This window comes from Anarrhichthys ocellatus, unplaced genomic scaffold (genome assembly GCF_004355925.1).
Source record: "Anarrhichthys ocellatus isolate YVR2014 unplaced genomic scaffold, GSC_Weel_1.0 scaffold13, whole genome shotgun sequence".
NCBI classification, from domain to species: domain Eukaryota; kingdom Metazoa; phylum Chordata; class Actinopteri; order Perciformes; family Anarhichadidae; genus Anarrhichthys; species Anarrhichthys ocellatus.
The window spans coordinates 4,944,492-4,960,564 of NW_022280043.1; the positions used below are offsets into that span (position 1 = coordinate 4,944,492).

General features: G+C 42.3%; 2 protein-coding genes across 2 annotated transcripts in view; both read left to right on the plus strand.

Moving 5' to 3' along the window:
• Positions 1 to 2,023, plus strand: part of ube2s (ubiquitin-conjugating enzyme E2S) — a 4,730-nt gene extending 2,707 nt beyond the window's left edge. The window contains exons 3-4 of the mRNA XM_031852964.1: positions 445 to 635; positions 716 to 2,023. Of these exons, the coding sequence (XP_031708824.1) occupies positions 445 to 635; positions 716 to 1,072 (548 nt within the window). The 3' untranslated portion in view covers positions 1,073 to 2,023. The remainder of the gene's footprint in view (positions 1 to 444; positions 636 to 715) is intronic.
• Positions 2,024 to 3,403: 1,380 nt separating this feature from the next.
• Positions 3,404 to 12,023, plus strand: shisa7a (shisa family member 7a). The gene is made up of 6 exons (XM_031852941.1): positions 3,404 to 4,281; positions 6,190 to 8,638; positions 9,389 to 9,543; positions 9,853 to 9,918; positions 10,191 to 10,376; positions 10,576 to 12,023. The coding sequence occupies exons 2-6, from the start codon at positions 7,872 to 7,874 to the stop codon at positions 11,598 to 11,600; spliced, it is 2,199 nt and encodes a 732-aa protein (XP_031708801.1). The 5' UTR covers positions 3,404 to 4,281; positions 6,190 to 7,871; the 3' UTR covers positions 11,601 to 12,023.
• The last annotated feature ends 4,050 nt before the right edge of the window (positions 12,024 to 16,073 follow it).

Sequence of the window (16,073 nt, forward strand, 5' to 3'; positions counted from 1 at the left end):
TGTGTATACACGTGTGTGTGTGTGTGTATACACGTGTGTGTGTGTGTATATACACGTGTGTGTGTGCGTACGTACGTGTGTGTGCGTACGTACGCGTGTGCGTGCGTACGTATGTATGTATGTATGTGTGTATGTGTATATATGTGTGTGTGTATATGTGTATATATATATATATATGTATGTATGTATGTATGTATATATATATATATATATGTATGTATGTATGTATGTATGTATGTATGTATATATGTATATATATATGTATATATATATATATATATGTGTGTGTGTGACAGTTTTATTCATGGCTCAAATATATTATGATTTCTATGTTGTTGTTAGTTGATTCAGTTGCCTCTCATTGACTCTTTTTTATTTTCATGGATCAAGTTTGGCACAGTCGGGACATACTGTTCATGAGATGAATTCTTTATGCTTTGACAGAGGGAACTCCGTTCGCTGGTGGCGTTTTCCGAATGCGTCTGGTCCTCGGGAAGGACTTCCCTGCGGTTCCACCCAAGGGGTATTTCCTGACCAAGATTTTTCACCCCAATGTGGGTCACAAGGGAGAGATCTGTGTCAACGTGCTGAAGAGGGACTGGAAGGCAGAGCTCGGCCTCAGACATGTCTTACTTGTAAGCAGAACCATCAGTCTTTGTGAATGTCAGCCGTGTTGCCGTCGCCACGTTTTAATCTCCTTTTTATTTCCCCACAGACAATCAAGTGTCTTCTCATCCATCCGAATCCAGAGTCGGCTCTGAACGAAGAGGCCGGCCGTTTGCTGTTAGAGGACTATGCAGAATACGAGTCCCGCGCTCGCCTGCTCACAGAGATCCACGCCATGGGCGGGTCCTCTGGGGAACCTCAGGACCCTAATGACGGCCCACAGCCGAAGAAGCACGCGGGCGACCCCATGAAGAGAGCGGGGCCCAGTGCGGCAGCGGTGCCAGCGGCTCTGGGTAACGGGGCCAATGGAGCCAGTACCACCAGCAGCAATAGCAACAGTAGTAGTAGCACTAATGTAGCAGGGAAAAAGAAAGCCGATAAAAAGCGTGCATTGAGGCGACTTTAATACCTCCACGGAATTCTCAGTGTGCGTGTGTACGTTTGTGAGCGAGAGAGTGTGTAAATATAAATATTGGAAGTGTGCTGACAATGTTTTTGTTCCCTTTTTTTTTTTTTTTTTTTTTTTTTTTTTTTTTTTCTGACTCTTTCTACCACCTATCCAGACTGTCTACTTTGTACTCACACCTTAACTTCTGTTTTGCCTGCAGTTTCTCCTGTCGGCATAACATGTTTGTTAATTATTCCCATACCCGAACACGCGATGATGAAATGTTTCTTCCTCTTTTTAAAGGAAAGACAACACCTGCACTGCGGAGATCATGCCATCCGCTGTATGTTTGCTCTGGGCCTATAGTGTGAATCAGTAAGACAGGGAATGGGATTCACATGACCTCTAATGTCTGTCCATTAATAATGAGACATAACTGCTATTGTGTCGGGCTTGGTATCGGCTCTCTTTAAAGTGTTTCCTGGTCAATGCTGCTGTGATGGTACTGTGTACTGCTCAGCCAGGCTCACTCGTGAGTCCACGCCAGGACGTTACTTTAATCAAAGTCAGGTCTTCAAATTAAACACAGAAATAATGGATAGAAGTTGCTAAACAATTGTGCAAGAAGTCGGTGGGTTCACTATTGGGATAGAAATATTGTAAATGTCACACAAAATTGTAACATCTTTTTAAATAGTATTTTTCATAATGTAATCTGAATGACGTAACGGTAAAGAGCTGGCAGTGGAGTATAAGAGGTCTGTTATGTTTTTCATGGAATCTCAAACCCTTTTTAACGTTTTTTTTGTTTTTTTTCTAAAACTGTTTCACTGTTCAGTATTTACAAAAGTTGTTTATAATTGACATGTTCATATTCACCTGTCTTGTGGTTGTGTGTGAAGACCTAGATCAGTGACTGAGGGAACAGGGTAGTTTGCAAGAATACTTGATTAAAAATGAATTATCTAATCTCTGTATTAAGCATACAGTGGTGTGACTCTCTTAAACCACCCTGCTTCCCTACAAAGCGGTATGTGCTCTCAGATACCCGGCTCTGCGACCAGCTACGTGGGTACCTGAGAAGACATCTGTAGTGAAAACGTCCAGGTTTGATAGAATTTGTCTCCCCACCCGTTTCACTGGCAGGCAGGGTTTCTCTTTGTACTAAATGCATGCCGGGCCTACATTTCCCAAGGAAACACACTGAAGCGCTGTCTTAATTAGGATGGAAAATGTGCCTCTGAATCTCCTGTCATTGTGCAGACTGTTGGCTGGATATTTTGTGTCCATTTTAAATTATTTAAATTAATAAAACATTGAAATACAAAAAGTGAAATGAAAAATGACTAATATTTGCTCTATTATTTGGAGTTCTGTTGATAATTTACTGTGGGGAAATCTTTAACTGTCTCTGTATAGCTGCTGAGAATAGATACGAGCCTCTTGTTTTTACTGCTCAGCGATGTACAATACCACTCTTATTATATTTGTATCCTGTTCTGCTGACGGAATAACCATTATGAGGAAATCAGTAATTGCATCCACCCCAGCAAACCAGTGAGTGAAAGTGCACCCGGTAGAGCGTCACTGGACCATCTAATGAAGGGCTCCACTAGCCTCTGCTGCAGACATGCAGCAGCCCACCCACCTGTGCAGAAATAGCTGCCTGCCATGCAGGTAATTATCAGGCCCCTCTTAGACACCTGAGGGTCCACATAACCCTTTACACCTTTCGTAAGCCCTGTTTTGGAAGTGCGTACACCTCCTTCCCCATCTGGTATCTACCTCAATAGCATTCTCTTAAAATGATATGAGTCAGATGTAAAGGGTATGAGTGTGATGGTTTGTCCTGTGTCACATACAGTGAAATGGTATTCATTGTGATTCATCCTGAGGTCTGATGTGTGATCACTAAGTTCCTCAGTTAACATCATTCATGTGCTGTCGACGATGTGAAGATCGTGAGGAGGCAGGTCCTGTGTGTGACGTTGGCAGGAGGCCAAACGAGCCAACTTCCTGTCTTACATCAAAAACACATCTCCATCACTCTTCCCTTAACGTGTTGTACATATTTCCAGCCCTCCCTGCTTGTCTCAAACTTTTGAGAAATCTCTGAATTACCAATATGCAGGTCCGGGTCTAATGGACAGTTTTGTTCACGCATCAGTGTTGGAGCTTTTGCGCTGATCCTCTCCCCTTCCCCGTTTTCATAGCTTTCATAATTGCCACCAACATAATGACACAGTTGCTGTGGCAACCATCTCTCTCTCTCTATCTCCATTTCTCTCTCTCTCTCATTCACACACACAAAGAAACACACACTTTGGATTCTGGAGGTCTTCCACTGAATTTACCGGCTGCTTTAATTTAGCAAATTTCCCCCTGTTGATATATTTATATATTTAGTCTCAACCCAGCATTTTACTTTTATCAAAGAACAGTAGCTACATTCCTGACTGGTATTTTTTTTCTTTCCCAGAGCCATGTAAATGTCGGTGTTCAGGGTCATTGAATTAAAGAGGCAAATTAAATGGAGGGGAATAAAGATGAACGCCACTAGTTGAATGGGCCTAATGACCATCAGAGCCGAGCAGCGCGGAGTTGAGAGTCTCATCAGCACCAGTCTGAGCGACCAATCACAGCGCTCCCCCACCGGCGGACCTCCGTGAAGCCAGTCGCAGTTAGGTGGTGTAACCTATCTCGCTTGGAAATTATGAAGCGAACCAGCTCCAGTCGATTGTAGATGGAGAAAAGTTAAATTGGGGGATTTTCTTTTTCCAGATGACGCGTTTGTCATTTTGAGCTCCTGAATTTACTGCGTGCTCTCCAGAATAGTTGCACTATAACTTGTGCTCTTCGAGAAACGGGATTTTTTTTTCTATAGTGATAGTTGAATTGCTTTGTCACATGTATCAGAAAATTTAAGAACATCTCGCGCCACTGACTCTCTCTTTCTCTCTTTCTATCTTGCTTGAGTTTTTCCTCCCCTCTTTTTGCCGTGATGATGGATTATCAATAGCCTGATGGGGACACGAAAACAACGACTGAGATCTGCAGCACTTGTGGAAGAAACGTTTAATACAGGTGACGGATCCAGCAACAGTTCAAGCTGTCCTGATCATCCTCTGCCACAATAACAGGCTGCCATCTGAGAAACGCTACAGAGATACAGTGCGCAGGCTCCCCCAGCGCTGTTCTCCAGCATCAAACCCCACAGCAGCGCACAGGTAAGACACGACATTATGCACCTTTTATTCATGCAACACCAATTACCGAATTACCCGCAGAAACTGTTCGATACCTTGTGTTTCTGTCTGTATGAAGAATGTGTTAGGCAATTTGTTTGCACGCGTTAGCTGTGCTGGAGGCTGTCAAACAAAAAAACATTTGGATGAAAGCTGCGCCATAAAAACATAATTACGCTTTACGCTTCATGACGTGCCTTTCATCATTTAAACACTTTATTCGATAGCACATTGCGATGTACTGAACATTTTGTTACTAAGACTGACACACCGACACATCCAGCCGGACTACACACACAAACACACGCACCGGCACGGATACACCCACACACTCTTAGCCTTCTGATGCATGCAAGTCATTTCCATTTCCCGCATGCTTGTTCATTGCAAGTTGCAACTTATTAACCGAATGAAGGATTTTCAGGTTTTTTTCCCCTGAAGTGTCGATGACCAAATGCAAAGTCATTGCGCAGCATATATTTGCGCAGCATATATTTGACTGATAAGACTAAAGCGGCGCTGCTGCTTTCACTGTAATTAAATGTATTTTGCATCAACATGACTTGAATTAAGGGTTTTTCCCCTTCATTGATACGCATTTCAGTGCGTTTTTGCAACAGCGTGTCTAAAGAAAAAAAAGGGGCCATTTTGTTTCATTTCCAACAACCTGTTGAAATTGTTGCATGCCCAGCCGTCTGCAACCAGCAATGAAAGTAAGGGGAGCCGTTTGGCTTATTTGCGTTGATACAATTGCTTGCAATAAAATAAATCGGTGGAAACGGTTTGTTTAACCTCCAGTGGCCATGTAACTCAGGAATGCATCTTCACAGTTGTGAATGTGTTGCCCTTCACCCTTCAGTTCCCATCCTCTCTACTGCATTGCTTCAGCAGCACAATATAGAGATACTGACAGGAAAACATCTGCTTCTATTGTATGTTGAGTCACTTTGCTGGGAAAATTTGACATTGGACAATTCACGCTTTTGGGTGCAGGAGGTCTGAACCTGCATGTTTTTAATTCTTGTAAGTGCACATTCATTGGGGAGTGGTTCGGACATGTTGGCCAGAAAATCCTCATTAAGTGAGCAGAAAAGAAATCAGGTAATGGAAGTTGAGCAGCGGTGTCATCTTGTCGAGCAGGAGACGGGCACATGTGACTTTGAAATCTGGTTTGGCTAATGGGTGTAGATTGGATTCTGCCTCCCTTCTCTTTCACTGCCTCTTTCACTCACACACAGACAGAACTGCAGTGCTATTCTGAGAGAGTTAGCGGCCTCAACCCACGCACAGAATCTGAGAAAGAGAGAAAGGCAGAACGAGGGAGAATAGAGGAGAAGGAGGGAGCAAAAGGAATAAAGGAGAGAGAGAAAGAGACTGACAAGGAAGGTTTAAAGAATTCCTACTATATTCTCTCACATGCACAGAAAGCCTTTTTACAGTTTCACATTTCTACCCCTTTAACTGCTCCAACAGCAGCTGATTTACAGTCTCGATTAGCACTCTTCTTGTGCGTGGCGTTGACTGCATTTGCAGATCTGTTTGGTGGTGCTGTTTGTGTGATGTGCTATGTTGTATTGGTAAGTGCTGGGAGAAATGTACTTGATTCTGTGCCACCCACACACCGCCCTCCCACTCATGGTCGTCTCTGCATCTATACCTCTGGCTCTTCCCGCTCGCCACAATCTCTTTGCTCATTTAAATCCTGCATTTATCCCTCTGCTCTCGTTCTCTCGTTCTCACATCATTGGCTTCTCAGGAGCTCCCGCGACCAAACAGGCACACTGACACACACTCGGCCTCTCACGATGGCCACAACGCAATTAATAAAAAATGTCTGGATTGTGTCAGTGCAGGGCGTCTTTCTAATCACGCCTCTCGTTTGTCTTGCAGCGGACACATTCCAGGTCGGTCGACGTGTAAACTTGAAGAAAATTCTGGAAATCAAGCAGAAGATTTAGAGAAAAGAGGGACTCTTTTGAAACGTTAGTCGGTCGGAGAACTGCTGCCTTTGTGTCTCTTGTTCTTCTTCCTCTGAACTCTCCTCAGAAGGTCAGAGGAGCATGTAACCGAAACAAGCGGAGCCCTCGGTGATCTCAGCATTCTGTCTCCCCCATCTGTGCCTACATTCTCCGCTACAGATAGGGACATTTTGATAATTACATGTAATTATAATTTCTGTGGGAGACAGATCTGCCTCTGTCTATTATTGCCAACACCTCCAACACAATAACTTCACACATTTACATATTTCTCAACAAAAGTGATATTCTTTGAACCTCGGAGACAAATCAGGAATAATTTTACTTGGAGAGACATGTCACATGGAGACGCAATGTGCCATTCAGTTCACATCTAATTAGTGATACTGTTCAATGACGGGTAACTTTTTGTGCCTAAAAGCTGAATAGAGAGCATTTAAAATCCATGACGTTTGCCTCATTTTGCAGTGCATTTCACAGGCTGGGAGTCAGTTCCTTGGTTTATGCTTACTCTTATTTTTCAGCTGTTACAGTCTTCTAGCACTTAAGCTGAGCCTCCCCCATTATCAACCCCAGCCCAATCACAGTTACAGTCCGTGCCAGACAACTACGGATGCACATAAATCCAACGCTAGAAAAGATTGAGATAAAGTACACGGCGTATCTATAGATGTGACGAGTGCCTATAGAACAAGTTCACATGTAGATATGTCCCTGCTCTAGAGAAAGCAGGCATGACTAATGAACAGTTTTGTCTGTTAATCCCATTTGATTGTCTACAATGCCGATGAACACAAAATATATGAAAAGTATTCTAGATTTCATACATATTTTCAGAAAAGAATTGCTTACAGCTTATATAAGTGACATTTCTGAATGTATGTAGTGCCAGACTAAGATTCAGGAATGAACAAAACAGATAAAACTGTTTACATTTGATAAAACACAGGCCATAGACTATTGTTCAAGTGCCATGATCAGCACAGGAATGTATAGGACTGCCATATTTTATTGAAAATCCTTGCTTCTAATTTTTACTGGCCTTTGTGGTTTCAAAAATGTATTCCATCCAGGGGTGCGTCAGCTATTTGTCCTTTTGTTCTGTGTGAGGTGAAGCGTAGAACAAGGCATTAAGCACTAAAAGCATGAAGATTGTTTTTTTCAATCTGTCCTTTTTTCAAAGCTGCATCAATTTTAGTGTTCTTGGGAGGGCAACAGATGAAGTCATTACACATTCAGAGTTCCTTTCTATCAGTAAATTAAAACCATTTTAATACCATTAATGACAACTATTGAAACCTACCAACTGTTTTTGATAGTGTTAGACCTTTTGATTTGGAATGTTCCTGACCTTTTCTAATATTACACCATAGAAATACTCAGTTTCTGACAAAAACAAAAACAAAACAGGCTTCAAATTTCATCATCCAACATTGCTGAATGAAACTACGATACATCATCAATATCCAGTAGGTTGTTCATGCTACTTGATTATTTCACATGCCATTTTAGTGGGTTAAACTGCAAAAGCGGATACAGCGGTGTAACTGCATTGACTCAACAACAGAAAATAGATCTCTTAGTCATGTAAAAATGACGCCCACCACCAATCTCCTAGTCCTCGCTGTCTCCCTGCTCTCCCTCCTTACTGCCCAAGTCACCACTGTTGCGGAGACCTCTCCGTCCCCCCCATCTCAGCAAATAGACCGCTCACAGAGGCCTTTCACCGCGGAGCCCAAGGCTAGCCCCAGCCCCCCATTCCTTCTCCTCGCCATGCAGGTCAAAATCAGACCGGCAGCTCGCCAAGGCAGGACCAAAACCCCCGAGAAACTTCCGGAAACCTCCGATGGAGTTCTTGAGACGCCTCCAAGACCCCTTGCCCAGGTCATGTTCCCCAAGAATGTGACTTCATCAGAGGCCCTCGCACCTCCCTTAGGCGCCGCCCAGGTAGAGCCCATTAAACCCCGCCTGATCGACATATGGATGGATGGATGTCGGGGTTATTATGACGTCATGGGACAGTTTGACAGCGCTTTCAACTGCTCCAAGGACAGCTTCGTGTTTTGCTGTGGAACCTGCCACTACCGCTTCTGCTGCCCAGATCGCACCCGGCAACTGGAGCAGCACATCTGTACAAACTATGACTCTCCGGACTGGGCCAAGCCACAGACAGACGCCATGATGTTATCAGATGATTTTGGTCCTGACCCGGACTTTGATCCGCTGAAGCAGCAGAGCCACAACACGGGCTTCGTCATCGGAGGCGTGATCGTTTTCATGGTGGCTGTTGCCGTGGGCATCAAGGTGGTCTTCAACAAGGTGCAACAGGAAGCCAACCAAAGGGACCTAAATATGCCCAGGTGAGGCTTTGAAAAATATTTTTCCATCACCTCTCACTGCTGGATTTGTTACTTCCATTTATGTATGAATACTGTAATGAAATTAGGTCTTCGGGACTCCACAAAAGGCCCACATTCCTCATCCTGGGCTCAGAATGATGTTGTTAGTCATCAGATGAAACATATTTGATCTTCATCGAGTGGCTGCTGCAGATTCCTCTAGGCTTCATATCTAATATTGCCCGTAATCTTGGCAATAAAGATTTGCATTTAGATTTTGTATAGGTTGCAGTTTTCTATCTTGGGGTACAGTGGTGGAGGACGACAGTTGTCGACTTATATAGAGCGATAGGTTGATCCTTTAAAGAATGGTAATGATTAATAGAGTATTGTCTTCTAATTCTGCTTATTCAAGCACAGTTACAGGTTAATCATTGTACACAAATTAATAACCAAACAATTGGTGTTTATGAAGAAGATTTTAATACCGTATACATCTCATATAACAAATATGAGATTGATATTTTCATAAATTTATCTCAAATTATTATCCTCACATGAATATGATCGATCACTTACCCACCAATCCAATGTCCGAAACCGATACCCTGTAAACAATATTGATAATGATAAATATGAAAAATCACTCATCACAAAACATAGACTGCGTGGCATAACTTCATGAATTGGATAGTCAGCCATTAGCCAATAGTTTATTGTCTATTTCATCTTGTGTTTCCCTTTTTTAAATTTATTTTATTACATCATTAGAGCCCTGGTCGATATGTTGCGGCACCAGTCGAGCCCAGTCCAGCAGGATGAGAGAAACAACAGCGTGGCTTTGGCTGTAGCGGACACACAGGGGACACTGGGGAGACCTCCGAAAAATCTTTATGCCCCAGGACAGCCCAACAAGGACAACAGATGTGAGAGTTCAGGTTATTTTAAAGCATTAGTGAATAGCACAATCAGAGCCCCAACCAGAACTTTGTAACAGCATCCTCTGTGTGCTGGGGCACATCGTGTTTGTAGCCATTATGGAAGAAACAGAACAGGAATCTGACATCTTTAAAATCTGTATGCTTTATATGAAGATGGTGAGAAGCACTGTGCATGTGAGATGACGTGAAGGTGAATTGATGCAAAAATCATCTTTGTACGTATGTTAAAGGACCATTGAACTGGAAACTGCCTGACATCCATTTTGAGCTGATTACCTTATGTTCTTCTTGCAGTGGGCAATTTGCAACACAATTTCATCCACTCATCAGGCACCAGCCCCAAACACACCGCAACTATCGGTAAGGCAGCTGGTGAAAGCCGGGCTCCTCTGTGAATTACATGTAATCACCACGATGCTTCATTTACTTTGTTCAGTTTCATTTAAGCTCAACAGTAGACTCATTCATCCCAACAATAATAATGATTGTCAGAGCTTTGGTTGCTTGTGTTGAAAGCAAGTTAAAATCTGTCTGTGAATGTTAGCAGATTCTCACACGGCTAAGTGCAGTGCGCTACCAGAGGAGCAAATCTCATTTAACACACAGTTGTTTTCCCGCTGTGGTCCCTGTAGAACGCACCCCTCGAATGAACAACGCTCAGCTGCCAGCTGGAGGCACCCTGCTTTCCAATAAACACAACAACACCAAATCCCAGCCGGCCTTCCACCACTCCCTGCACAACCTGGCTCAGCTGCCGCCCTCCTATGAGAGTGCCACCAAGCCTGAGCTCAACAGATATTCCTCGCTCAAACGCCTCGGTAAGTACCTTCATGTTACGAGAAATTAGGACAAATGTACCAGTCTGTCTGCCCCTCTCTTCCCTCGCAGCTGTTCCGCGAGCACTGAAGCACGGTGACATTCTTGACACCAGGGCACAAAGTGCAGGATGCATCATTATGTGCTGATGCTATTTACTGTGGTGATAAACAATTCAGAGAAATTTTGTTTGGCTTCCAGAGAAAGGTCTTGATGAGTACTCGTCTGGTTACTGCACCACCAAGAGACGGCCTCACACAGCCCAGCCGGCTCTCCAGTCTTCTCAGCACCACCTCCACTGGGGTGGAGACTACACCCTCAGTGGTAGAGGAACCCTCCCCAGGCATGCAGTCCGTCCCTGGATCCCGCCGCCACCTTCTGGCATGCCTGCGTCACCAACCCCCAACCCTTACCCTCTGGATCCCCCGGAGCCCCAGTACAACCCTAATTATGACACTCTCTCCAAGACCGCGAGGAAAGCTAAAGCCTCTGACCAGCTGCTCAACATGGGTGACGTCCCTGGCAACACAGGAACACTGTCCAGGTTGTCCAAGAACCAGCAACACCAGTACTACAAAGCCATGGTTGCCTCCAATAAGAACTTCAACACGCAGACCCTCACCAGGAAGACCCAGGAAAGGCAGGACAGGCAGGACAGGCAGGATAGGCAGGATAGGCAGGACAGGCAGGACAGGCAGGATAGGCAGGACAGGCAGGACAGACAGGACAGGCAGGACAGACAGGAACGGTTGCTCATGTCCCCGGACCATTTGGAGGAAAGGATGGGGGTCGGCGGGATGGGGGCCGGCGGGATGGGGGTTGCAGATCCATACGCCCACACAGGAGGGATTGTCCCCACGCTGCCTCGCCAGCAGAAGGCCCAGTCACAGCAGAACGTCTGCGCCACGCCCTCCCTCGACCGACACCACATGATCAAGATGAACTCTCACCCCACGTCTGGACGAGAGCAGGAGAGGAGCACGGCCATGACGGGGCACATGAGCGGGGGCATGGGCTGGGCGGGGGAGCCGCCCGCGCAGGGGGTAGTCATGGGAACGGGAACACTAGGGGGCCACAGCGCCAGAAGGATGGCTTTTGCAGCGAAACGGCAGAACACCATTGAGCAGCTACATTTCATACCGGGAGGGGGCGGTGGGGGGTCGGCAGGAAGCGGAGGAGGGAGTCAGGGCATTAGGACGGGGAGTAAAAATGAGGTGACGGTGTGAGGTTTGTGCCTAATGTAGAGTTTACCCCTCATCAAAGATATGGGACTAGATCACCCTTCTGCATTTAACTATTAGATATTCAACTACAAGAAATAAAACTAGAAGTATAAAGTATAGTAACAGTATAACGTGTTTAGGCTATTGAAATTAGTGTTACCTTGTAATTAAATAGCTTAAATATGATTAGTTAATTAAAAATCTAGATGGGGAATATCTGTTCCAATTATGTAATAGCCTACATCAGCCATATTTTGTAACAAAATTTGCCATATTGCCATATACAGCGGTGCCATTACTGTAGATAGACTGACTGGAAGGGTGAAACAAAACCAACAGAAGTGTCGTTTATAATTTAGTTTTTATATTTTGCAAAAAGTACTCAGGAGCCATATTAGATAGGGAACAAGACGATATATATACATATATATATATATATATATATATATGTATATATACATATATATACTGTACGTATATATACATATATACGTATATATGTATATATACATATTTATACGTATATATACATATATATAGAGAGAGAGGTTGATGAAGAGGAGGAACATCTGGAATATTGTATCACAGAATTCAATACAGAATTGAGCCAACTACCTGCTGGACTGTCAGCCTATTCAGCTCTTGCCGACAATGATTTATAAAACTCAACCTCACGGGGGAGAAGCCCGGTGGACCAGATGAGTGTGAATAAACCGTGTGCCTGGTGAGGGATTTTGGAGATCTGACACCTGAACCTCATCACAGGGAGAAAGAACGGATTTTTGTTGCTTCCCATGTGAATGAGTGGACGGGGTGGGGGCTGTTTCTTACTGGGACACTGCAGCCTTGGCAGGATTTGAAACCGCGGACGTACCCACACTACCAATCTGACGCCTGGGTTGCCTAGTTTTCCATGTGACCTTAGATCCAAACCCCCAGAGGGACTCACACACTGATCACTGTTACACTACAGGAGTGTAAACTGATGTTAGAGTACGTTATGGGTGAGTTCCCCTAATGTTCCCATCTCAAGATCAGGACCTAACTGTAAAAACGATGGACTACCAAATAATATAGAGCCATCTGTCATGTTATTACAAAAATATCTTGACACAAACACAGACGAGTCAAGAGACGCATGTGTTCAGTTTACCAATAAAACGACAACTTGCTTTACTGCAGGTTGTGAACGAAGAGCAAAGGTTTTTCTACAGAGCACAAATGAATAGACCGTGATGCAGAGATTGCACTTACACAACTGTCCTTCAAAGCCATTTATGGAGATACAAAGAAAATACCATAGAGGAAGCTGGTCTGACAATCACCATTTTATTATTCTCACCAGGTGACAAATTATACAAGTCGGTGATATTTTGTACAGTCAAAGGATTGGCTTCAGAGCAAGCCAAAAAAACCTCTGAGTCAGGAGAGAAAGGGCGACCTGAGGCCTTCTCCTGCGTGGCTCAATATGGCGTAAGAGACTCGGATGATTAGGAAGCCCTCCCCATCCTCAAGAGGAAGAACTTGCTGTATCATAACGCACTTCAGCCAGTTATAAAAACAACAAAAATAAAAGAAAAAAAATCTTCATCAATAACAACGCTTATCAATACTAAGGGCTATCCTATCCTATATACTGTAGTATGTGATATCTGTGGTCCATATAAAATGCTATCTCTTTTTCTTGATTTTGTGTTGATATTGTCATGGTGTATTCAGTATTAATGTGTACAAAAAACAAGAGCAATTTAAGCACAGTTCATAGAGAAACATAGAGACAAAAAAAAACTTTGCACAAATCTATCCCCTGTTATTTGCACCAGATACAGACATACTGTGTATCGTGTCCTCAAGGTTTACATTCTGTACAAGCACGGCCGACATTGTGACTGATCAATTGAAGGTATTGTATAGAGAGGATTTTTTAAAACATGAAATCGGAGATAATTACGCAGATCAATGAAGGAACTTGTTACTGCTTGGTTTCTGTTCAGTCATGTGAAAAGGTACAGAGAAGAAATACTGACAAACAGGAACACAGATTTCATTTGGACAATCTTCCTTACACACAGTGCTAAATGTAGTTGTTATGAATATGATGGAGTGTTATTATTAATGATTATTATAACTGTTATGGTTATTATTAACAATTATCTTATAATGTGATGTTCTTTTACTTGGTGGGATTTAAGTGTTTATTGTTTTTAGATAACTAGCATTCTCACGACTAGTTGGTTTTTTCATACATCTGGTCATAAATTCAAGTTTTTAAAAACATTCTGAATCTTGATGCATGCCAGCTCCATTTCATTGAGAGGCAGTTACAGTATGCCTGGATTTGAAGGCCATCAATGCTTATATGGCCAATTTTCCAGCTGTATGTACTGTGCCTAGACATCGGCCTTATGACTTCTTGATCTCAAGTGATTACTTAGGTTTCCACTCGGGTACAAAAATATCTATTGAAAAAATCTGCCGCCTTCTAAACGTATGTGTAGATAACGGTGTTTTAACAACCAGTGAGGGATAGATGTGTTTGGGACGGGCCAGAAGTTGTTAAACCAGACCGGAGGCGGTCTGTTGTCTCAACTGCAGCAGCCTGACCCAATAACATATTATGGGTTGTATACACTAAACCCATGATGCCATAATGTATGTGTTTTTGGATGAATGTTTACCGGGTGGAGAAAAACAAAGGTCTAATGGAAACCTGAATGCTTTGAGTGTCTTTTTCAGGGAAATAGGACAGGTGACATACAGTAGTATTAGATTTTTTTAATAGAGCCACAAAAGGTCTGTAGCAAAGTCTGTAATATCTCACAAGCCATATCTATCGAAACTCATAATCACAATTTTATAAATGGTTAATCTAATTTGTGAAAGTATTGTATTTTGTATAGCTAGTACAATCAGAATATTTTGAGTGATCTCTTCAACATTAATTTGAGGATTCGACAAATTATGTGTTAGTATTTAATGAGTTGTACAGTGCCAAATTCATAACATTTTGTTGTCTTTCTATTGTCATAGCCTCCTACACAGCTACAGGGGATATTTATTTTTCACAACTAAGAACTCACAGACAGGCAAGTCAGCTAAAAAGCTGAGGAAGAAATGAATGAATATGGTGTGTGTTTTTAACATTATGAATTCATTTAGAGAGAGGATGGTTAACGGCCACCTGAAATGTAAAGCAGTATTAACAGTAAATGGTATGGACAGGGATTGTGTCCATTAATGAAATTCATGGATTTATTTTCATGCCTATATATTTCAAAACAACCCTTTTCTTATTTTTCAATGCATTGCGCCCCTTGGATACGACAGTGACTCTCAAAGAATTTGTATAATAAAGTTGATGGAAAAAAAGGTTTGTTATTTATTATAGAGTGTAAGTTTCTTGCATTAATGTTCTTGAATTATTATTTTTATTATTATTATGAATGTTATAATAATAAATAATAACCAAGGCACTGTTTTCTGTCATTCAGTGATATATTCTTATCTTAGTATGGAATATTTTAAAGATATTCCTCAACCATTTGGCCTCTCACACTCTTTTCTTAAAGAATCAAACATTTAGCCACATTGCACCTATACCTTGCAACAATATGAATACCAGTAAACTGGGCTGTATGCCTTACAGTTACTGCACATGGAGGAGTAGACCCCCAAGTGCTTGGTTGCTCACACAAATCTATCTACAATTTAGCAATAGATCAGACTTTAGTAAGACTTCTATGTTCATTGTTTGCAATTCAGGAAAATCTTAAGTAGGACTAATTTGATGTGTAATCTAGTTAAAGTGAGACTCTGTAATAAAACACATGGCAAGCCAATGAGCTAGGCCTACTTCTCTGTTTCAGCAGAAATCTATGTTTTCTGGATAGAATTTAGCTCACATCGACGTTTTCAGTGAGGAAGTATTTGGCTCCTCTACTTAAATAAAAGTAGCAAGCTGCAAAATAAAAATACTTGATTAAAAGTAAAAGTCCTGCAGTGAAATATTAAGTCGTATGAGCGAAATGCACTTAAAGCATCAAAAGCTATTAAAAGTATTCATGAAGCAGAAAATGTGGTTATTATTACTGGCGCATTCATGTGTAAGTAGCTGTTGAAGCTAAAGATGCAGCTAGTTTCACAGTTTTATATATATAGGCTGTTAAGCAGTTTAATCTACACTTGTCTTAATCTGTAACAAGTAGAAAGTAAAATATTTCTTGTGATTTACTGTGGAGTAGAAATATTAATTAGCACAAAATGGAAATACATAAATAAAGTACAAGCACCTCAAATGTGTACTTAGGTATAGCAGTGGTGTAAGTTTTGAGACCAGTGGCTTGATCAGAGACAATATTGAGATTCTAAAATAATCACAAGACAAATTAATGTTTTACAAGGGGTCAAACCAGAAGCAACGGCTCTATATTAACAAAAAGCCATTAGTCTTCAGTATGTTAGTGAGCACACAGAGTG

Bases quoted from the DNA above. Each gene is read 5' to 3' on its own strand.
- shisa7a (XM_031852941.1), top strand. From the start codon at position 7,872: ATGACGCCCACCACCAATCTCCTAGTCCTCGCTGTCTCCCTGCTCTCC. The intron at 9,544-9,852 runs GTGAGAGTTCAG...TTCTTCTTGCAG, and splicing joins GCCCAACAAGGACAACAGAT to TGGGCAATTTGCAACACAAT. The intron at 10,377-10,575 runs GTAAGTACCTTC...TTTGGCTTCCAG, and splicing joins TTCCTCGCTCAAACGCCTCG to AGAAAGGTCTTGATGAGTAC.